General features: G+C 42.1%; 2 protein-coding genes and 1 long non-coding RNA gene across 3 annotated transcripts; 2 read left to right on the forward strand and 1 right to left on the reverse strand.

Annotated features, from left to right (window-relative positions):
• Positions 1 to 21: 21 nt before the first annotated feature.
• LOC146502866 (uncharacterized) lies at positions 22 to 7,283 on the reverse strand. The gene is made up of 3 exons (XR_014868667.1): positions 2,294 to 7,283; positions 2,123 to 2,212; positions 22 to 1,238 (listed from the first exon to the last, which is right to left on the reverse strand). It is a non-coding gene; the product is annotated as an uncharacterized LOC146502866 (long non-coding RNA).
• Positions 7,284 to 8,593: 1,310 nt separating this feature from the next.
• LOC146502867 (olfactory receptor 10A6-like) lies at positions 8,594 to 11,144 on the forward strand. The gene is given in 2 exon segments (XM_085130570.1): positions 8,594 to 10,539; positions 10,542 to 11,144. Coding segments are annotated over 2 exon segments (975 nt in total). The 5' UTR covers positions 8,594 to 10,067; the 3' UTR covers positions 11,045 to 11,144.
• A 4,194-nt stretch (positions 11,145 to 15,338) lies between these two features.
• Positions 15,339 to 18,211, forward strand: LOC146502868 (olfactory receptor 51G1-like). Its single transcript, XM_085130568.1, has one exon. The coding sequence runs from the start codon at positions 17,029 to 17,031 to the stop codon at positions 18,022 to 18,024; it is 996 nt and encodes a 331-aa protein (XP_084986694.1). The 5' UTR covers positions 15,339 to 17,028; the 3' UTR covers positions 18,025 to 18,211.
• Positions 18,212 to 23,508: the final 5,297 nt, after the last annotated feature.

The raw sequence follows: 23,508 nt of genomic DNA on the forward strand, positions 1-23,508 counted from the left end.
ACTACTTGTTTATCAGACATTAACGTTATGTAAAATGTAGAGAGCTCTTTTATGTTAATTGTATTTGACTACCATGTGTTAGATTGACAAGATAATTTTATGCTATATATATATATATATATATATATATATATACACACACAGTTTATGTACTGTACATTTTGTTTTCAATCAAACCAACAGGCAAAACATTTTTGAACAATGACCTGTATTTTTCAAAACAGCATACAATTGGAAGTTGTAACAGCAGTCCAGATTATACATGAGTCATGTGAGTGCATCTCTTCCAAAGTGTACCTCACAAACATCTGCAGGATCCTGAATTCAACATTCTAGGGCCTGTGACAAAGTTAACACTGAATTTTCTACGAATACTGGCCCAAAGGTCAAAGGTGAGAATTCCTCGGGTATTTTTTTTTCTTTTTTTTAAATGTAAGAGCCTTAAGGCACTATGGCAACAGGGATGCAAATACTAAAATGTGACGAAGAAAAGCTTGAAAATAACATTTTCACCCACAAACACAAAACCAAGAGCCCTAAAATGTGATTTGCTTTGGCTTGCTTCTATAAGTAAAACATGGCAATAACTTATACTAACAAATAAAACAGTGGTTGGACATCACAACATAACCAAAATTACTGTAACCATGTCCAATGAACTTAAAAATTGTCTGACTTCTAAACAGCTGCTACAATTACTTCAGGCTACAAACTATTCCTCAAAAGAGCCATGGCTGTAAAAATGAACATTAAACGCTATGGTAATGATGGCCCCAAAGTTAAAAGTGAAAGTTGCTCCTACCAGTAAAAACCTATAAAACTGTGAGAAAAATCAGTTTCACTACATACTGTAATTTTACCAGTGTTGGCAAAAAAGAATCAATGGAACATATTCAGAGAGGCAGACATATTGTTTCCATGTCTGTTCACTCGTACAGTCTGTTCTTCAGAACCTGGGCCTTCTTTGAAAGGCTGTTCCCTTCGAGCTCCATAACCAGTTTCTGGAATACCTCGAAGGTAAACTTCAGTTCTGGTGGGTAGGTCAGGTTCAAAGTGTACATTAATCCAAATAGCATAGCAGCTGCTAGGGCACAGTTATCCAAATCCTGCTAGACTCTCTGGCCTTCAAGGACGATCCCGATGTCCTCAGGGCTGTCACTGGCATCTCTTGACTTGATGATGTAGATTCCCATGGTTGTTTCCTCAATAGATTGTTGGATAACTCCTTCATCTGTGGCCTGGAAAATGCACATTCCCAAAATTAAATTCAACAGAACACTGGTCATTGCAAAGAAGCAGAATACTGTCAGAGAATGAAGAGGTGTTCAACTATGAACACCTAAACATCTTCTCTAACCCATATGGACAAGTCTCTGTATCTCTTTCTCCCTTGGTTAAGGTGACGTTCAACCCATTTATTAGTAGGTAACTACATTTTGCCTGAAAGGACGCTGAATAAAGCAGTATTTTTACAAAGTAATGACTGACACAAAACAAGCTTGTCAATTTAGTCTGGTTTTTGGTTATTATGTTAATTTTGTCAAAAGCAATAAATGTGGAGATCTGAACTGTACTAAACTATGATCTAAAACCCAGACGTTAGCTGGATCCAAGTATTTCATGAATATTTTTTTATAAAGTCTTCCAGGCCATACAGTATTTCTCTAATAAATAAGGTGGCCCCAATATTTATTAAATGTGTCCATTAAAAAGTGAAATTGTGGCATGTCAGCATGTAGATAAAACAAGATTTCATAGCTAAATATAGTCTAATCATTTTCAGTTATGTCTATTCATTTTAGAATAAAAAACACATACAAACTGGGGGCTGCCAGTGGTATCCCCCAGTCACCAGCAGATACACCTGTGGCATAAGTTTGATATTTTTCAAAATCCCAGAGGTCAAGGTCACTGAGATTCGAAATCTTTTTAGTAGCTGCACCTATGGGATGAATTTGACAATCCTACATGACTTTGTTGTTCAGTTGTCCACGCGTCATTGTGGCAATAAAAGCCTTTTACAGCCGAAGGGTAAGAGATTTTAGTTTGTTTTGGGAAGGGGGGTTTAGTTCATGAAGCAACCACATTTATTTTCAATAAAACCGTCTATAATAACACTTACCACATGTTCTGTCACTAAATTGCTGGGGTCTTCGTTGAGGTACACGCAGAGCCCCTTGATAATACATTCACGCACAAGATCAACATCATCCTGGCAAAGGGTGACAAGCAGCATTTTGTTAAAATTATTATTTCCCCTAAACTGTAGACACAAATTAAAATTCTTTCTTACCTGGGCCATGGGTTCCAGAATATTCTGCAGTCTTCTTCCTATCTGTCCTCCTCCTTTTTGAACACCTTTATAAGTTTGTCAGATAGCACATCTATCTGCATGGTGGTAATGCGCTTAAACTCTGCATTTATCTAAAAAGAGAAGTTGACATATAAAAATAAAGTCACAAACTCAAATCTCACAAGGTCACATTTACAAAAACCTATAATTTTTTTCATATTACTAATTTTTAGCGATGCATCCCACTCTACAGTTTGTTTTGTTGTGAAATGGACTGATTTTTCTACTCTCCCAGAGTGCTCAAAGTGCTGTATACAACATGCCGCATTCATCCAATCACACCGATTCATTCTTCTAAGTTTCTTAGTGCTTCCTAACTACCGTTCATACTCCAATAAATGCACCACAGATCATTAGTATTAGTATCTACTCTTGTAGCCTCAGGATACCTGGCATGCAGACTTGAGGAGCCAGGGATCGAACCACTAAGCTTCTGATCAGTAGGCCTGCTCTACCTCCTGAGCTAAAGCCTACAACAAGAACAATGTCACAGGCCACACAGATTGACAACCCTCCATCAGCAGGGCTGAATTTCGACAGGCTTCCAGAGGAAAAAGTTACACAACTGCTCGCGTTAGAAGTGGCTTATAACCACTGATTGTATATAAAAAGAGAATGATGTCACCACTTGTTCATTTCTATTTTGAAGTCTGAAGCTGTGCGTTTCCACAGTTGCCCTTCCAGCTTTCTTTTTAAATAGCACGTCGTTAGCACAGCGTAGATCTGCCTATGGAACCAAGAGACACTGTACCCTCATTAGTTAATCAACAATCGTTAGCCAATGAGCACACACTAGTCCACTGTCCTTTTCCATATTAATGGGTACAATGAACACCATGTCATAATGAATATGAAACTAGCAACTTAGACCACAAACACTCAGGAACCATAAACCATGTTTACTGAGGTCAAAGATAAAGGCTATCTTCAGATTCTACTTTAAAAATTTAGAAGTCTCTTTCCTTTTCAGTGCATTACCACATTTTAACATTAAGAAGGAGGAGTGAGGAGTTTACAACTGAAGTCATCTTTTTATACTCAAATGTAAGCTGGCATACTAGACTTCTCTGACAAAATCAGAAATTAATCAAGCATCACAATCAACCACTAAAATGTATTTTTCTGTTCAGGAGTGCTACTTAATAACTGTAATTTCACTGCAAAAGTCTTTTTTCTAGTCAAAATAATCTCATTAGACTTAAAATAAGACACATTCAGCTACAGAGTAACATAAGAACTTGTTTTTCGACAGTGCATCTTGAAACTGGAGCATTTTCACCTAATACAAGTTATTTTTGCTTGAAATAAATAAAAAAATCTGCCAATGGAACAAATGAAAATTCTCCAGTTTCTGATGATTTTTTGACTAGAAATAAGACAAATATACTTTGTAAGATTTTGAGTTTTTGCAGTGTTGGCATCTTAGTCAAACAATTATAATGTGCTTAACAATTTTTTCTGCTTTTTTGTAAAAAACAAAACAAAAGTGCATTTAAAAATTCATGGATAATATATATTTAAGCACTGGATTGACCATTACAGAAACATAAACAGGAAGCACACAGAGTGCAAACCTCAGCTCACTCTCTGGGCAGAAGACATCAGAGAGCCAAAGAAATGTGATATTTAGAATCCCTATATGGCTATATTTTGTAAATATAACCAATGGCAGCAAGAAACATAGTTTTAAATAGCTCTATATAACAATACTGTCACTTTGACCTTCAGAAAAATCTGTTGAGTTTGAAGGAGAGGTCAGAGGTCAAAAGTGACATAATATTAAACAATTTTATATGGTAAAATCTATATGTTGACAATAAACACTACACTTGTAATAATGAGTTTCTAAGTTAAAAGACTTTGTGAATTTCCCACCAATAAATCCTTAAGTTGACTTTGGAGACATCACTTCCTTGGCGGAGGTAATAATTTTGATAGTTACCAATACTGTTAATTTAGGGCCGATCTACCATAAACCTTACATTGGGTGGTCTAACACATGTGTTAGCACTGCACATTATCTGTCTTGTAGCTCTATGCCCAAACAAAAACAAAAATGTAGTCAAGTAAAAACAAAATTGCAAACTAATCAAAACTCCCAATTAACCAACCTTTTATGATGATGTGCCTTTTTAAGGTCACCATTGGGATGGGGCCAACATGTAATCAGCCAATGGATAAGTGTCACAGAGTTCATTCAGTGCTAGAAGCTTGATTTTCTCTTGAAGGGGACATACTTAATTCAAAGGCTCTGTAGTGTTCATTGTACCACCCACACAACACTTTGACAATGAGAAACAACTGGGGACGTATGATGTGCATCTAGGTTGCATTTACCATATGACGGTGAGCTGATGTGGAAAGAAATCATCAGCTGATGTTTTGAAGCCAAAGTCAAAGGTACATTTTTATAGCAACTGGTGTGTTTGACAATTTGCTTAAAAAAATGATGTTTGACTTCAAATCGCATTGTCCATACTGCTGAAAGAGGGCCAAAATACCTTATCATCTGAGGATAGTGCTCAAGATAGTGATGCTTTGGTAGAAGTCTGACACAGGAAAACAGCTCTTGGTACTTTTGCTGTGTTCAACTATTTTGCTTTCAAGATATGAGATGGACTCATCAGTATGTACAAGGGCAACAACTAACTCAACAATATCTTTTAAAACTATTAATACAAGCCATGCTGGCTCATTTTCTGGCACACGATGTACTATTAAAAATGGGAGCAACCTCAGCAAATTCCAGTTTTCATGGGCATTGCCTCCAATTGTTTTCAGACCCAAGAGTCTCTGTGGCACAATGTGTGGCTTATTTGTTTTGTCTGACCATTTATAGGGGAATGACAATATAGTTTTATTTAGCTCATCTATTGTAAAAAACTTCTTGGATATCAGTGATGCTAAGCAATGAGCCACCTCTACTGGCACAATACTCTCAAATAAGTCGTGAGCAATGTCAGGAGGAAAACCAGAGACTACATGAAAATGGGACAATCGTTTTGCAAAAACACAATGTTGTTTAACCCCCAAGTACTGTGTGCTGTTCTCAGAGGCTTTTTTTAACGTTCTGCATGAACTGCTTTAGTTCGGAGGCAAAAAACCCTGAAGCAACACCGTGAGAATTGATATCACAATGTTTTGCTGTGCAAAACCGACAGAAGTAATCACCAGAAAAATTTTCAACAAAGCCAGCAATGCTGTGTGCTCCCAAATTATCAGCCACAATGCTATGCAAAGTACCTTTAAGAGATTTCCCTAACAAAGCAATATACACACCATGGTCCTCCAAACTTTTAAGATCTTCCACAAGAGGTTCCAAAACTTTGTCATAACCATATGCTCTAACATCATCACTTTTACAAAGCACAGTGAGATAAATAGATGATAAAGCAGAGTGACAGCCTGGGGGCAGGTTTGCTAGTATCCAATAAACACCAAAAAGCTTGTGCTTCTTTTGAGACGTCCCTAGGGGATTGCAGGTCTCAAAATCCTCCACATACAAACAAAGTGATATACGCAACTCATCAGCATTCAAGAAACAGGTGTTTTTGAAATGATAGCCATCTTTAACAGACCTGTACTCATAAGATGGGTCAACTTCAATTTCGTCCTTTCCTGTATGACTTTCACCCTAACCCACATGAGCATATTCAGCGCCTAGGAGCAGTACTGGAGACTTTGCGGGTACAAAACTTGAAGGCAAAGTTGGAAAAATGCTGTTTTCTGCAGACAGAGGTGAAGTACTTTGGGCATGTGAACTCCAAGGATGGAGTAGCTACAGACCCAGATAAAATATCTGCTGTGTCTAATTGGCAAACTCCTAGCTCTGTTGCTGAATTGAGGTCATTGTTGGGGTTTGCTAGTTACTATCGCTGATTTGTTCCAGGTTTTGCATCCCTAGCTGCTCCGCTTCACCAGCTGGTGGCCGAGCTGGCTCGGACTAAGCACAAACGCCCCTCCAAGCGTACACTGCAGGACGTTTGGACTGAGCAGTATGAAAATATGTTTCAAGAGTTGAAGGCTTGGTTGGTGAGTTCCCCCGTATTGGCTTATGCTAATTTTTCACAACCTTTTATCTTGGAGGTTGATGCCAGTCACTGGGGTCTGGGTGCAGTGCTTTCACAACAGCAAGCCGATGGCAAGGTGCGTCCTATAGAATATGCTAGTCAAGGACTAAAGCCCACAGAGCGTAACGTGTCCAGCTACAGCTCCATGAAACTTGAATTCTTAGCTTTGAAATGGGCCATGACTGGAAAATTTAGAGAATATCTGCTGGGTAACAAATGTGTCGTCTATACAGACAACAACCCCTTGAGCCATCTGACCACAGCAAAGCTCGGAGCTTTGAAACAGCGCTGGGCTGCTCAGCTTTCCTCTTTTGATTTTTCAATTAAGTATCGTCCAGGCCATATAAATGGCAATGCAGATGCTTTGTCCCGACAGTGTCAGCCATCAGAGCAAACTGTGTCTTTAGAGACACTGCTCTTTGAAGGATTTGGGCTAGAGACAGGTGATGAGCATTATGCTCCACCGCCTGGTTTTGACCAAGGCTTCCCTCGTTAGCGAGTTAAAAACTGGTTGAAGATGTTCTGTTATGTCTTGTCTTCTTCATGAGGAATAAGTCTCTAAACTAGCGGGGCCTGTGGAAACACAGACCCAACACAGGAGCAGTAGTTTAGCAGCTGTGCCAGTTATATGGTGTGGAAAAGACTCGCACCACACCATACCACCCACAAGGTAATGGCCAGTGTGAGCGTTTTAATCGGACTCTGCATGATCTGTTGAGAACCCTGCCCCCTGAGCAAAAGCGTCATTGGCCCATGTATTTGCAGCAGCTTACCTTTGCTTACAATACCACAATCCATCAAACTACGGGTGAGTCACCCTATTTTCTTATGTTTGGCCAAGAGCCCCAGCTCCCAAATGATTTCCTGTTAGGCCGAGTAGAGGAACCCACACAAGGCCCGGTGCACACTTGGGTCCAAGAGCATCAGCAACGTCTTGATGTTGCTTATAAAGGTGTGAGAAACCGCCCCTGGTAGGCGGAGCTGGTCTGTGTCCCTTTAGTAAGCTCAGGTGTGGGCAATTAGGTATTTTGTTTGTTTGTTCGATTTTGTTTGTTTGTTTTATTTTTCTGTATCAGTAGGCACCACAGATATTCATTGTTTTTAGTGTTTTACCTTTTTTTATATATATATATTAATATATATATAGCTGCCGACGGTGAAGGCGCTGCGTGGAAAACAAATCCTTTTTTTGTCTTGCCGCGTTTTGCATGCACAGCAGTGGGCCCGAGTGAAGACGGCACTGAAGATTTGCCTTTTTTTTTATAGTGTCCTGCCCATTTGGGGTTCTCTGTGAGTTGCCGTCCCTTTTTAACATGCGTGATATGTTGGTTTGTTCTTAACCGGTTCCCCGCAGCACTTATCCTGTCTCACAGGCAATCATACAATTTTATCTTTTTTTTTTCATATTTAATAAAGTAAAGTTTTTAATTGTTTTTAGGTGCAGCTGTTACAGTTACTTCTATTTTGTATTAAAATGAAACCCTTTTTAACTGACTGTGCGCCTATTTTAAATAGGTACCGACCACGGGTCACAATTAAGGCCTTCTATGTCTTAAATGTGCATGGGCGTCCAAAGTGTAGGTGTTTGAGTTTTAGCTCCAATCTACCTTTAACTGATACTGAGCACACTTTACACTGCTGCATTCACTGGAGAAGGAGGAGAGGGAGAGAGACAGCTTTATTAACATTTGCAATGCAATTTAGTAGAGCTTAAATGTACTTAAACCCCTTAAGTACTGCCCTATGTATAGTTCAAACACTCACCTCTCCTACAGAGCCTTTAGGATGGAGGTAAATTTTGTTTCACAGGCAGAATAAGATATCTAGAAAATATATAATTTTGCATCAATTATAGAAACATTTAGAAAAGATGTTAATACACATAATACTGTCCTGCAGCTTAAGCTAGCATTATCTTCAGTTCAGTTGAGGAATAATTCTTATTTTCCATTATGTTGCTCAACAGCAGTATATACGAAAAACTACCTCGGTAAAAATTCACACATCTAATAGATTTTATCTTCATTTCCCCTCCAAAAGGGCTGTTTTGAGATGACACACTGGGAGACACTCTTTGAGCCTCACGGTGAGGACATCAATGGGCTCACTAAGTGCATCACCGACTACATAACCTTCTGCACTGACTCCATTGTTCTGGGCAGGGCCATCATATCTTCAACAGCTTCACTCACCTGGAGCTGATTTGAGGTAATCAGGTTGGAGGGATTTAAGCCCTACACTGATGTTCCTTCTCCGCCAGTTCGTCAGGTACTCCATGTTGGTATCTGGCTCTAATGCTCCATATTCTCTTTGTCAGGTGCTTTACTTACCTTGTTCTCTTGTGCCTTAATTCTCCCAGACGCCCCAGAACTCTTACCCAAGACTTAAGCTCATCTCCTGGACTTCAGATAACCCACATTTCCTCTGGAAACCTCTCTGTGCCTCACCTGCCTGCCCTCCTGCCATCACACTCCCTCAGAACATACAGGACTCAAGTCAGCCATCTCACACGTCTAGCCCACGTCTCTGCACTGAATCATACCTGTCATTAATCTCTGTGTCTCTTCCACAGCATGTCTTTATCCTGTCTTCCTTCTCTCACCCCAACCAATCACAGCAGATGGCCCGCCCCTCCCTGAGCCTGGTTCTGCTGGAGGTTTCTTCCTGCTAAAAGGGAGTTTTTCCTTCCCACTGTCGCCAAAGTGCTGCTCATAGGGAGTCATATGTTTCCCCGAAAGTTGATTCTGTTCATCTGGACGTTTTCAGAGGGAGAAACGTTTCGTCACCCATCCAGGTGACGTCTTCAGTCTCAGCTGACTGCAGGTTTCAATCTTATAAACAGGACATTTGCATAATGACTGAAACCAGCCCACTGAAGGAACAATGGGCTGGGAGGTCAGTTCCTTCATCATTAATATGCAAATTCTCATGACCATTGATCAACAACCACTGATCAATGGCCATGAGTACCATTCACAGACAGTTTGCTGCAATCACAGCATGTAAGATGGCAAAGGATTTAACCTTAAGACCCCTCCTCCATTCAGAGATGGTCTTCATCATTCTGTGTGATTTCTGGTATTACACAGGGAAAGACACTGTAAGCAAATAAATTGTGTGGCAGCCATGGACAGCCATTGCTACATCTCCATGAGTGAATGAGAAAAACATCCCTCCACTCATGCATTCATCCATCAATACGTTCAGTCTGCCCTTCCTTTGGCCTTGTGTTGAGATTGAGTTACTAATGTTTCTTTTACACAACTGTTTATTTTTTTTAGTTTAAAAGAGTTATTTAGTTTGCAAAGCATGTCCCTTGGTGATGACACCAGACTGCTGTGGGACTAAAGTGAAAAGCTTAAATGAAGCAGAGGTGAAGTCACAGTTCAGTCCGTGTGTCATTCAGTATCCCATGTTACACATGACTACAGACACTTTTGATGCTACACATATACTAAACTGTAGTGCAGAGGTAAGGTTGAGATCTTTGTCACAGATGATCCTTCAGTGGTATAATGTGCTGCTTGTGTGGTTATTTTGGCTAATTCATGCCACAGTTTAAAGCAGGTGAAAGGATCACTAACATAGCATGAATACTTCTAAATGTACAGTATCCTGTGGATAGTGTTGGCTTGCTGTGAACCATGGAGATCATAAGAAACGCCACACAGTTTTCATATTTTACTCTCGGTGCCTATGTTGATACACAGATGTTTAAATATTTATATTTCATAATTATTTTGTCTCTGTATCTGTTTACAGTTGGTTCCAATGTGCTGCTGATTGTGGTTATCTGTGTGAACAGGAGCTTACATGAACCTATGTACATGTTTCTGTGCAGCCTGTTTGTGAATGAGCTGTATGGTAGCACAGGGCTGTTTCCGTTCCTCCTGCTTCAGATCCTCTCTGATGTTCACACTGTTTCTGCTCCTCTGTGCTTCCTGCAGGTTTTCTGCATTTACTTATATGCAAGTGTAGAGTTTAGTAACTTAGCTGCCATGTCTTATGACAGATACATGTCCATCTGTTATCCTCTTCAATATCACACACTAATGATGTCTAATAAAGTTGCCCTTCTGATAGCTGTGACCTGGATCCCCCTTTACTTGCTGTTTGTGTCACAACATGTCTGAGTGCTTCATTGCAGCTTTGTGGAAATGTCATTAACAAAGTGTACTGTAACAATCACTCCATTATCAAGCTGGGGTGTCATGGCACCACAGTCAATAATCTCTATGAGCTCACTGCCGCCTCTGTCACAGTGTGTGTCCCAGTATCTGTAATCCTGTACACCTACACAAGGATCCTGAAAATCTGTTTTTCTGGATCCAAACAGACGCGACAGAAAGCCGTCAGCACCTGCACGCCTCACCTCGCTTCTCTGCTCAACTTTTCTTTTGGGGGTTCCTTTGAAATACTGCAGAGCAGGTTTGATATGAGCCATGTTCCCAACATGTTACGGATATTTTTATCAGTGTACTTTCTTACATGTCAGCCCCTCTTCAATCCTATCATGTATGGCTTGAACATGTCCAAAATACGGACCATATGTAAAAATCTGCTTTTAGGTTATGTAGGGAAGAGCAGGATATTTATCAAAATTGTTCAGATTGAGAAATAAGAGATAAACTACACTGATATGAAGAATGAGCGTTTCTACATGTGACATATTGTTTATGCTGATGCAGACATGTCTAACAGTCATTGAAAATCAGTCAAATAAAAATAATGTAAAAAAAATGAGGAAGTGTCTTCATTCCCAGACAGATTATTGAAAACTGTTTAAATAATGAAAGTAAAGATAATTGTTTCTGTGTTATTGCTGCTTGATGTGAATATTAACATTATACTTTATACTTGGACCACAGAAAAGTCACTACACTACTAATCAAAGCCATGCCTAAATCATTAGTATTAATTTTAGTATAATGTTATTTATATAGTCTAATATGAGCCATCTCAGGGCACTTGATGATGTAAAGGAAGACAACATTTTCAAAAGAACCTCAGGGAACCACAGTTTGTGACAATAGGGTTGTTATACAGTGGATGCAAAAGTATTCGGCCCCCTTAAACTTTCCCACATTTTGTCACATTACAGCCACAAACATGAATCAGTGTTATTGGACTTCCACGTGAAAGACCAACACAAAGTGGTGAACACGTGAGAAGTGGAACCAAAATCATTCATGATTCCAAACATTTTTTACAAATAAATAACTGCAAAGTGGGGTGTGCGTAATTATTCAGCCCCCTGAGTCAATACTTTGTAGAACCAGCTTTTGCTGCAGTTCCAGCTGCCAGTCTTTCAGGGTCTGTCTCTACCAGCTTTGCACATCTACAGACTGAAATCTTTGCACATTCTTCTTTGAAACAGCTCCAGCTCAGTCAGATTAGATGGACAGCATTTGTGAACAGCAGTTTTCAGATCTTGCCACAGATTCTCGAGTGGATTTAGATCTGGACTTTGACTGGGCCGTTCTAACACATGGATATGTTTTGTTTTAAACCGTCCCATTGTTGCCCTGGCTTTATGTTCAGGGTCGTTGTCCTGCTGGAAGCTGAACCTCCGCCCCAGTCTCAAGTCTTCTGCAGACTCCAAGAGGTTTTCTTCCAAGATTGTCCTGTATTTGGCTCCATCCATCTTCCCATCAACTCTGACCAGCTTCCCTGTCCCTGCTGAAGAGAAGCCCCCCCAGAGCATGATGCTGCCATCACCATATCTGACAGTGGGGATGGTGTGTTCAGAGTGATGTGCAGTGTTAGTTTTCCACACATAGCGTTTTGCATTTTGGTCTCATCTGACCAGAGCAGCTTCTTCCACATGTTTGCTGTGTCCCCCACATGTTTGCTGTGTCCCCACATGTTTGCTGTGTCCCCACATGTTTGCTGTGTCCCCACATGTTTGCTGTGTCCCCCACATGGCTTGTGGCAAACTGCAAACAGGACTTCTTATGGTTTTCTGTTAACAATGGCTTTCTTCTTGCCACTCTTCCATAAAGGCCAACTTTGTGCAGTGCACAGTGTTGGGGAGTAACAGAGTACATGTAACGCCGTTACGTATTTAAAATACAAAATATGAGTAACTGTATTCCGTTACAGTTACCGTTTAAAAAGGTGGTATTTAGAATACAGTTACTTTGTTGAAATAAATGGATTACACGGCGGTACTTCCCTGTTTCATATTGTGGCGGGTCAGGACTGTTTGGGTTTTGTTTGACAGCTACGTTCTGTTGTTCCAGGCAGCGTTACGGTTGCCATGGTTACAGGGTGACACTCTCTCTCTGCGTGTTTCCTGGGTGAGAGAGGCCTTTTTGTTGTTGTTGTGCTAAGCTAACAGGCAGAATGCTACAGGCATAGCTCTAAAGAATGTAGCATCATGGGCAGTGTAGTCCGTGCTGCAGGGAGAATGGACTGCCATACCCGTTATGTGTCTGTGAGCGAGGGAGGGAGAAAAAGGAAAAGTACGAGCTGTCATCGAGCAGAAACGGGAGCTGGAAGCATGTAAATATAATAATAACCACTGCAGCCAAGAAGAGAGCCTGACGAGCCCAGTTGTAAGTAAGCTATTAAGACTCGACTGTACACCGTGTTCGTGTTTTCCTCTGAAACAATAAGTTCTGTTGGAGCAGCCTTTCAACGCCTCTCTCTGTCTCTGCTAGCAAAGTGACCCAGACAACAAACTAAAGCTAGTTTTCGGCTACGAGCCGACACAGAACCCACCGTATTAGCCAGAGGTCCCTTTACTACGGTTCGGAGCCGCGGACCTTCAGTAACAGTAATAAATCACAGCAATAGTACATTCATGTAGTTGATGAGAGTAACGTATTCTGAATACTTTGGATTACTTAATATATTATCATGCTGTTTACGAGTAACGTAACAGAACACGTTACAGAATACATTTTGGGGCATGTATTCTGTAATCTGTAGTGGAATACATTATAAAAGTTACCTTCCCAACACTGGCAGTGCACGACTAATAGTTGTCCTACGGACAGATTCCCCCACCTGAGCTGTAGATCTCTGCAGATGGGGCAGACTGACAGAAGCGAGGCTGCCATCGGCCCCTCTGGCCAACACCAATAGGTAGGTAAAGTGTCTTGCTCAAGGACACAACGACCAGGACAGATCGAACTGGCGACCTTCCGGTTACAGATGTACTTCCCAACCCCCTGAGCCACGGTCGCCCGGAAGGTACCATCTGTGCAGTCTGTAGATGTTGAATCTACTTAATTATTGTAGAAAAATAATTGATTTCTGAGCTTTTTTCACACATTAAAGTCGATTACATTGATTAAGCATCACGAGGCGGAGGGAGGGGGGTGGTTGCCTATTTTTTTTGCTGGGAGTTGGCAACTCTATTAGTTAGTTTTTGCTGGGAGTTGGCAACTCTATTAGTTAGTTTTTGCTGGGAGTTGGCAACCCTATTAGTTAGGTTGTTTAATATTTCTGCTAAGTACTCTTTAAAATACCAGAATAAGGAGGATGGTGCAGGTTTAAGTGTGTTAGATTGATCAGTGTAGCTGAACTATAAAATATTTTGGGTGCAGTGTGTTTTTTGCATACAGGGTTAGGGTTAGTGAGGGGGCAAACTCCACAAGTTTCTGACAACTGATAAAATGTGTTCAATGTGCTGCCCATTGTGTTGGATTGTCAATGCAACCCTCTTCTCCCACTCTTCACACACTGATAGCAACACCGCAGGAGAAATGCCAGCACAGGCATCCAGTATCCGTAGTTTCAGGTGCTGCACATCTCGTATCTTCACACCATAGACAATTGCCTTCAGATGACCCCAAAGATAAAAGTCTAAGGGGGTCAGATCGGGAGACCTTGGGGGCCATTCAACTGGCCCACGACGACCAATCCACTTTCCAGGAAACTGTTCATCTAGGAATGCTCGGACCTGCACCCATAATGTGGTGGTGCACCATCTTGCTGGAAAAACTCAGGGAACGTGCCAGCTTCAGTGCACAAAGAGGGAAACACATCATCATGTAGCAATTTCAAATATCCAGTGGCCTTGAGGTTTCCATTGATGAAGAATGGACCCACTATCGTTGTGCCCCATATACCACACCAAACCATCACTTTTGTTGTTCCAACAGTCTTGGAGGATCCATCCAATGTGGGTTAGTGTCAGACCAATAGCGGTGGTTTTGTTTGTTAACTTCACCATTCACATAAAAGTTTGCCTCATCACTGAACAAAATCTTCTGTGTGAACTGAGGGTCCTGTTCCAGTTTTTGTTTTGCCCATTCAGCAAATTCTGTGCCGATCTGGGTCATCCTCGCTAAGATGCTGCAGTAGCTGGAGTTTGTAAGGGGGCCATTTGTGAGTAGCTGATATCCGCTGAAGGGATGTTCGACTAATGCCACTCTCCAGTGACATGCGGCGAGTGCTACGCTGTGGGCTCTTGCTGAATGAAGCTAGGACAGCCACTGATGTTTCTTCATTACTGACAGTTTTCTTGTGTCCACATTTTGGCAAATCCAACACTGAACCAGTTTCACGAAACTTAGCAAGCAGTTTGCTAACTGTAGCATGGGAGATGGGTGGTCTCGTAGGGTGTCTTGCATTGAAATCTGCTGCAATGACCCGGTTACTGCGTTCATCAGATATCAACACGATTTCGATCCGCTCCTCACGTGTTAACCTCTTCAACATGTCAATGGCTGTGAACAAAGAGAAACTTGTAAATAACTCATGAAAGAATAATGTTACGTTGAAACCAAGCACACCATTGTTTTTCTTGTGACATTACCAATAAGTTTGATGTGTCACATGACCCTCTTCCTATTGAAAAAACAAAAGTTGTATCCAAGATGGCCGACTTCTAAATGGCCACCATGGTCACCACCCATCTTGAGGAGTTTGCCCCCTCACATATACTAATGTGCCACAAACAGACTTTAATATAGGGGTGGGTTTTAATAATCAATTCATCGATTAAAATCTGGCTTGGATAACGTGATATCAATTCATTAAAATCCTGAATCGATTTTTTAATATAGGCTAAATGTATTTTGCCCAAAATTCCAGAATCTCAGGTGAAACGTCACAACATTTCAACAACCACCAAACAGCTAAAACAGTAAATGAGAGCAGGAACACTCATTGCGGGCTCCTGGCCCTCACACCTGAAGTTAATCACACACCTGTGGCTCATCGCCTGAACTCATCCACTACTTAAGGCAGTGGCTGGAAACATCTCGTCGCTGGACTATTGAGTAACCTCGGTAGTACGCTCCGGAGTACTAGTCTCTTGCTGCCTTTTCGTATCGCTGACCCTTTGGATTGATCACTTGTTGTCTGTAAACAGGAATTCTGTTTCCCTGGAAGCCTTGGTGTGCGCGCTTGCTGGTGTGCTGTGTTTTTGGGAAGTCCCTCGTGTGTGAAGAGCTCCTTTCCCAGATTTCCCTGTGCCCTGAATTCCCTCCGCCTTCTCACTTGTATATATTTGCACCTGGTGTTGTATAGTAATAAAGGGAACTGTATTCTAGCTGCCTTGTCTGCGCTTGAGTCCATCCCACTTCGTGCCATCTGCCATCTTAGTTGTAAAGGTCACATGACTGCATCACATGATTAAAATGCATTATCGTTTTTGAAAACCTTCGGTTTTTTGAAGTCCACAAGGCGACACGAAAACGTCATTTTCAAATGTCTCCACTTTGGAGAGCGTTTTCAAAAAGCTCCGTTTTCCTTGACCAAAGACGCCGTCTCAGTTTGGACGGAGAGAAAATGATGCGTTTTCAAACAAAAACGTATTAGTGTGGACATGGCCTCAGTCAGACTCGGCCCCCACCTCTACCCCCAACAGGTCAATCTGCCTCCCCACCTCCTCCACCCTCCTCCACCATGCACACATTTTACAATGGCAAGTATACGCTCTCTAAACTTCCCACATGGATTAAAGATCGCACTACCACACACACGACGTTTGGCCCTGCTTTTGCTGCCTTACGAAAGTTCTTCCTGGAAAAGAAGCAGAAACAAGCATAGTTCCTCTCCCAAAGGACCCAACTAACATCTCCCTAATATTCACGGAGACTTGTGTTAGGATGATAAGAAAATGATGTGTAACTGCAAGAGGAGAAAAAAGAGACACAAAGTTCAATATCACACCACAGGCTTTTGAACATCTTGCACCCTTGTGAGTGCTACTGGTTCAAAAAAAATCAGTCAGGCAGTTTTTCAGTTTTCGTGTTTATTTTGTGTTTCATTTTTTGTATAGCTTGTTCTGGTGGTTTAGTGTCCAGGATCAGGAAAGTTTGTGTTTCATGGCCTCTGCAGACTGTGCTGTTCATAAGGCCAAAGACTGACATCATTTCCCTGAGCAGGTAGGCGGTCTTTGTCAGGTTTTTTCTGCTGATTTGTTGCATCAGTCAGTGATCCGCAGCAAAGCTCCAGCTTTAGTGACGACTGCCTCTGCGATCGGGGAAAGTTTCAGTGAGCGTGGCAGCAGTAAGGGCTTCACAAACACACGATGGTACGTTTGTGTACAGAGAATACTTTTAAGTAGATACTTTGACAGATGTTTGTAGCACATCTGTGTTCATTAACATAAAGAGAGAAACGTGTTTTTCCTGCTCTGATCATGTGATGACGGCTTATGATGAAATCGTGTGTTTGCAGGATCACAGTGAAGACACGACGCAGGGGAACAAAATCCAGCTCATCATAAACTCCTCGAAGGTTTCATACTTCACACTTGCTGCTTACTTCGACATCAGTACTTTGAAATATTTCTGTTTCACGGTTGTTATCTCTTTATACTTATTGATTCTCTGCGCCAACGTCCTGCTGATTGTGGTTATCTGTGTGAACAGGAGCTTACATGAACCTATGTACATGTTTCTGTGCAGCCTGTTTGTGAATGAGCTGTATGGTAGCACAGGGCTGTTTCCGTTCCTCCTGCTTCAGATCCTCTCTGATGTTCACACTGTTTCTGCTCCTCTGTGCTTCCTGCAGATCTTCTGTCTGTACACTTATGCAAATATAGAGTTTGGCATCTTAGCCGTCATGTCTTATGACAGATACCTCGCCATCTGCTGTCCTCTGCAGTATCACACACGTATGACGCCTGCAGCGGTGGTCTTGCTGATTGCACTTCCCTGGTTATACTCTTTTCTTACCGTTCTTACTTTGATCTTACTGATTGCTCCTCTGGAGCTCTGTGGGAACGTCATTAACAAGGTTTACTGTTTGAACTACTCCATTGTGAAACTGGCCTGCTCTGAAACCACAGCAAATAACATTTATGGTCTTTTTATCACAGCTCTCACAGTCTTTGTTCCAGTTATCTTAATCCTGTGCTCGTATGTGAGGATCCTGAAAGTCTGTTTTTCTGGATCCAAACAAACCCGACAGAAAGCCGTCAGCACCTGCACGCCTCACCTGTCCTCTCTGCTCAACTTCTCTTTTGGTGTTTGCTTTGAAGTGATCCAGAGCAGGTTCAGTCTGAGCAGTGTGCACAGCATGGTGCACATTGTTTTATCGCTGTACTTTCTAACCTGCCAGCCGCTCTTTAACCCCGTACTGTACGGACTGAACATGTCCAACATCCGCAAACGTCTGTTTGCTCACAAAAGGAGATAACTGCAGAAGCAAAAACATCATCATGTCTGCTCTGAACACTGTGAATATTGTATATTATTATTATTATTGCATATTATTCCACGTAAATACATGGCTGCCTCTGGCTCTGCTAGTGTAAACTCTTCTGAAACTCCTCTGGTTGCTCATGAATCTTACAGCTACAGTCACATCCTAAAAGGCTGTTTTGACTCAAATACTGTGCTGCAGCATGAACCACAATAGGTTTACCGTTCTTCCAGCAGAGGCACAGTCTGCACAGTCTGCACAGTCTGCACAGTCAGAGAGATTCTGAGTGAAATGACACATCTGAGTCTTTACCTCATCCAGCACATTTTCAGAAACCACAAACAGAAGATTTTAGCTCATACATGCATCACAGCTGCACTTTCCATACAGCCGGACCAACGTGGAAACATTCAGTAAAAAGGGTTAAAAGTTAATTTGACATCTGTGTGTAGGCCATCCAGGTGATGGTTGTCTGAGGAGCTTGGAAAGAAAAGCGAGTGGACTTTTTAAAGTTTATTTTTGGCCTTTTACCACCTTTGTTAGACAGTGCAGTGAAGACAGAGAGAGGTGAAGCCATGTGGCAAAGGGCCGCTCGGAGTCACATGGGGTCCCGTACAGGTGACTGGCTGTAGCTCAGGAGGTAGAGCAGGTCACCTACTAATCGCAAGGTTGGTGGTTCAATCCCCCCAGTATGTATGCCAAATATCCCTGGGCAAGATAGCAACCTGAAGTTGCTCTCCAATCCGTCCATTGTGAAAAAGGTTGTGGGTCATTACCAGCAGAGGTTTGGGCTGAAACTGTGAGACTGACACAAGATGTGTAAGCCCCCCTTTGTTCACAGATGGTCATTCATAGTGAACATAGATGACTTCTGTCAGTTCTGAGTGAGGTCGTTTACGTCCACTGTGAAATTAAACAAGATGCTTTCTGTTCAAGTCCTTAAAGGTTAAGTTGAACCCAACAGGATCTTGCTGTAAAGTCTGAACTATGAAATAACTGCCAGAAAATTAGACTTTTTGGAAACTGCAGGTTTTAATTGAACCTTCTGACAATTTTTTTTTAAAAGTAGAAGACAATAAGTTTGAGTTTTTTTGCCACCTTAAACATTTCTGCTCAACAGGACCAGCTGACCGTGGTCTGCACATGGATCAGATCCGTGTGACGGTCGATCAGTCTCAGCCTGCGTCAGTTTCACGTCTGTGATGTGGAGCAGCAGCAACTTGGTGGCAGATCTGTTTCTGATCATTCACTGCAGGAAAGTTCACAAAGTGCATTCTGGGAAAACCAACTTTCTCCTTTTGAATTTTGCAACACTTCATTAGAAATGCTTAAATCAGTTGATTTGTGAGGGGGGGGGGGGGGGCAGTTAAGAGGCACTCGCTGACTTTCAGTGACCCACTTGAGGTTTAGGGTTCACTGAAGGCCGGGTTCAGACATGGGGTCACGTTTGGCAGCGATGACGGTCCAGTGTTCTCTGAAGGGAGTCAAATTTCTACCACACAGCCTTTAATAAAAATTATTTATTTAATTTAATAACTGTACAGTACTCTCTGTTTATAGTAACCATTGTCCTTAATGTAAATATGTAAGAAAAAATTGTGTATGTTTCTGTTCTGTGTCCTGTTTGTTTGTATATTTGTCTTTTTGGCTGCTGTTACAACCAAATTTCCCCTTGTGGGACAATTAAAGGATTATTCTATTCTACTCTATTCTATTCTATTCTATTCTATTCTATTCTATTCTATTCTCTAAAATGCACATTTAAAGGGTTTTGTTTTCAGTGCGAGCAACAAGTTTATGGCCTTTTTCTTCTTGTGTCAGCGTTAATCATGTGACAGCCTGACTCTAAACCCTCAGTGGCCCTCAGGCTGTGTGTCAGGAGGCTAACGGGGCACTGGGTGCCGTCTTGGTTCGAGAGTTGACTTTTAGTTATTTCCACAAAAGATGAATTTAAGACTTTGAACAAAGTGAGAAACTTTTCTGTTGAAGTAAACCTGCAGAGGCTGCTGATGCTGTAAGAGTTACATCATCACTGTAACCGGTAGATTAAAGGTCACCTGTGCATGTAAACATTTCTGTCCCTGAGGTGTCTCCTCATTAGCCACAGCTTCCTCCACCTCCCTCTGATGCAACTATCTGCGAGTGCTTTTGACCAGAGAGACCAATCAGCCGGAGCGGACCTCAGCTCTGGTCTCAGAGGACGGTAATGACCCCCCTCAGAGGACCCATCCATGAAGACACACCCTGCAAACTTCATACAGACTTTCTGAAACACTGCTCCAGCTTTTTCCTGATGGTGTAGAATGTGTTGTCCATATTTATGTGGACTCTGAACATCCACCAGCTCACTGCTGATGCATTTAATGTTGCACTTTAGCCACATGCTAAGAAACAGAGTAATAAACACATTACAGAAAACACATGCAGTTTTATTATGTATCATCGGTGTAAATAGGTATAAAAGCTCATAAAAGTGTTACCATCCAAACATTGTCCACTTCCTGGCGTGACAGCAGTGCTCTGCTTTTTATAACGGCCTCCTTCACATCACTGTGACCTCTTTGGGCTGCATAATGAAAACTCACAGTCAGCAACCCCGACTTCCATGCCTGGAATCAGCAACAGGCCACAGCTGGTCATGAAACAGCTGGTCATGAAACAGCTGGTCATCGTTTCAACTTTGTTGTGACCAGCAGGTTACAAAGAACAATTTCAAAATAACAGGACTGACAAAACAGACACAATATCGTAAGTTATGAGAAGGTTTTCTTACATATTGCTCTGCTGAAACAGAAATATGTTCCCAGGTTAAACTCATAATCAATGATTATCCTAATCCTACGGAATCAAAATACATTGATCTGCAAAAGCTCTTCATTTCTTTATATTCAGCCATGTGGCCACAGCTCCGTGCACAGCTTCAACAATGACGGTGTGGTCCACTCAGCTTCCCTCAAAATGCTGTTGAAGCTTTGCAAGATCCAGGAATTAAAGATGTTGTGGACTGGACGCTCTGCCAGATGCTCCCAGCACACCCTCACTTTATGTTTAGATGTTGTACCCAGCATCCTCCCCTCCACCTGATCCCACTCACCACCAGCTGGTGATCAGCTCTGTTCCTTTCAGCCGGGCGTCCAGAACACATGACTGCAGATCTGATGATCACAAAACTGATCATCGACCTGTTACCTGGTGTCCTGGTGCCATGTGCGCTTATGCACATCCCTGTGTTTGAACATGGTACAGACATGCATACAATCCCCCAGCAACACAATAGAATAGAATAGAATAGCTTTTTATTGTCACTGTACATGTACAGTGAAATTTTGTGTGTTCAGCACCAACTGTGCAGGAATAAAAATATAAAAATTAGAAAGCAGGAATGAATAAAAGACAAGAGGAGTTTATATACAACAAAAATAATAATATGTAGAAAACAGGACGTGTGGGATCTGATTGACCTGAGGCACCAACCAGAGGGCAGCAGGTGGTGGGCGTGGTCACCTGTGAAGGCCATGGTTTACCTGTGAAGGAGGATCAGGTGATGACCTCCAGGGGTGTCAGAGGGCAGCCAATGATGATTTTGGCAGTGTTAATGACCCTCTGTGCAGCCTTCCTGCTCTCAGTCGTGGCCCCTGAGGAGAGCACGCTGTCCACTGAGGAGCAGTAGAAGGCCAGCAGCAGCTTCTGGTCCAGGGTATTCGTCCTCAGGACACAGAGGAGGTACAGCTGGGCCTTCTTTTCCAGGGCGATGCTGTTGTGGGTCCGGGTGAGATCAGCTGAGATGTGGATGCCCAGAAACCTGAAGGTGGAGACAGATTCCACCTGTTCTCCATTCATAATGAGAGTGGACCCGTCGGTGTCTCCTGAAGACTTTGGTGTTAGGATGTTCAGCTTCAGGTTATTCTCTGAGCACCAGCAGGACAAGTTCTCTACCTCCGTCCTGTATCTCATCTCCATCAGAGATGAGCCCAATCACAGTGGTGTCATTGGCATACATGATGATGACACCACTGTGATTGGGTGGTTTGGTGTACAGTCGTAGGTGTACAGGGTGTGCAGTAGGGAGAACGCAGCCTGTGAAGCTCCGGTTGGTGAGGAATTCTTTGATCCAGGAGCAGGTGGCAGGAGGGGTCTGGAGGTGGTCCAGTTCAGTCCTGAGGATGTTGGGGATTATGGTGTTGAACGCTGAGCTGTAGTCCACAAAGAGCATCATCACCAGGCGCTTCCTGTTGTCCAGATGGCTCAGCACTCTGTGACGGGTGATGGTATCCTCATGGATCAGTTTGCTTTGTAACCAACCTGATGGGGTCGAGAGAGGAAAGTAGACAGTCTCTGATGAAACTATCCCCTTAAAACACCTCATGACTACACATGTGAGGGTTATAGGTCATTCAGGGCGTCTATTCCAGTCTTTTGGGGGATGATGGTGGAGGCCTTAACCCTTTATGGTCGGTCGGAGCGGGCACATTCTGTTTCGTGTAATTACAGTGGTCCCTCGCTATAACGCCCTTTCACCTTATGCCTCACTGTTTCACTGATTTGTTTTGTGCAATGTTGCATGTTTTTTCTCTCTCTCTCTTTTTTCTTCTTCAATACAGCGCATTGTGTTCTGCGTCCTGATTGGCTGTAGACCATTGTCAATGAATCTCCTCCGTGCCGTGTCTCCTGTACAGTGCTGAATGCATTCAGCTTGTCAAATTTACATAAATCTCCTACATACATAAAGCCCTGGCAGTGTGACTCTGAAGTGCTGTACTGTATGTTTGTACGTTTTCTCTAACAAACACAATGTCGACGAAACGTTCTGCAAATACACATTCTTCATATCATGAAAGAGGAGGTGGGCGGAGCTTATAAGTGCTGACAGACATCAGAGTCAGAGGCTCAGACACAGCTGGCTGTCACAGCTGATCTAAGGTCAGATGTAGGAGATCTTTATAGGTGAAATGCACAAATTGTTGCCGCCAGCACACCTCACTTCAGAGAACAACCTCTGTGGTTCAATGACCTTTGACCCTTATTTCACTGAGTGTAGAAATGTCGTATCTTCTGCAAAATGACAGTCAAATTGTAATTTTCAAAAACAATCTTAAAAACACTGCTAATTTCTCCAGAGGACCCGGTTGACCTTCAACCAGGAGAAAGAGATGAAATGTTCAGGAATCAAACACCAGGATGATTTCATGGCTGAAGAAAACAACTTTCTCCTCAGAGACCCCAGCAGGCCTACTGATCATTTCTATGAATATGCTTTAGCAATAACTACATTTAACTAATATACAGCTCTTCAATGCTTATTCAAGGTTTTACTTTTACTGCTGTTCATGTTATCTTAAGAGTTTAGACTGTCAGCAGCTTTTACCTGGAGTTGGCTCTCTCTGCGGAAGAGCATCACTTCCTGTTCCAACACAGTCGGGTTTTTGTGTAGTTTATCTGCGGAGCAATTTAATTAAAAAACTTCTTATTTCATAGTAG

This window comes from Neolamprologus multifasciatus, chromosome 14 (assembly GCF_963576455.1).
Source record: "Neolamprologus multifasciatus chromosome 14, fNeoMul1.2, whole genome shotgun sequence".
Lineage (NCBI taxonomy): Eukaryota > Metazoa > Chordata > Actinopteri > Cichliformes > Cichlidae > Neolamprologus > Neolamprologus multifasciatus.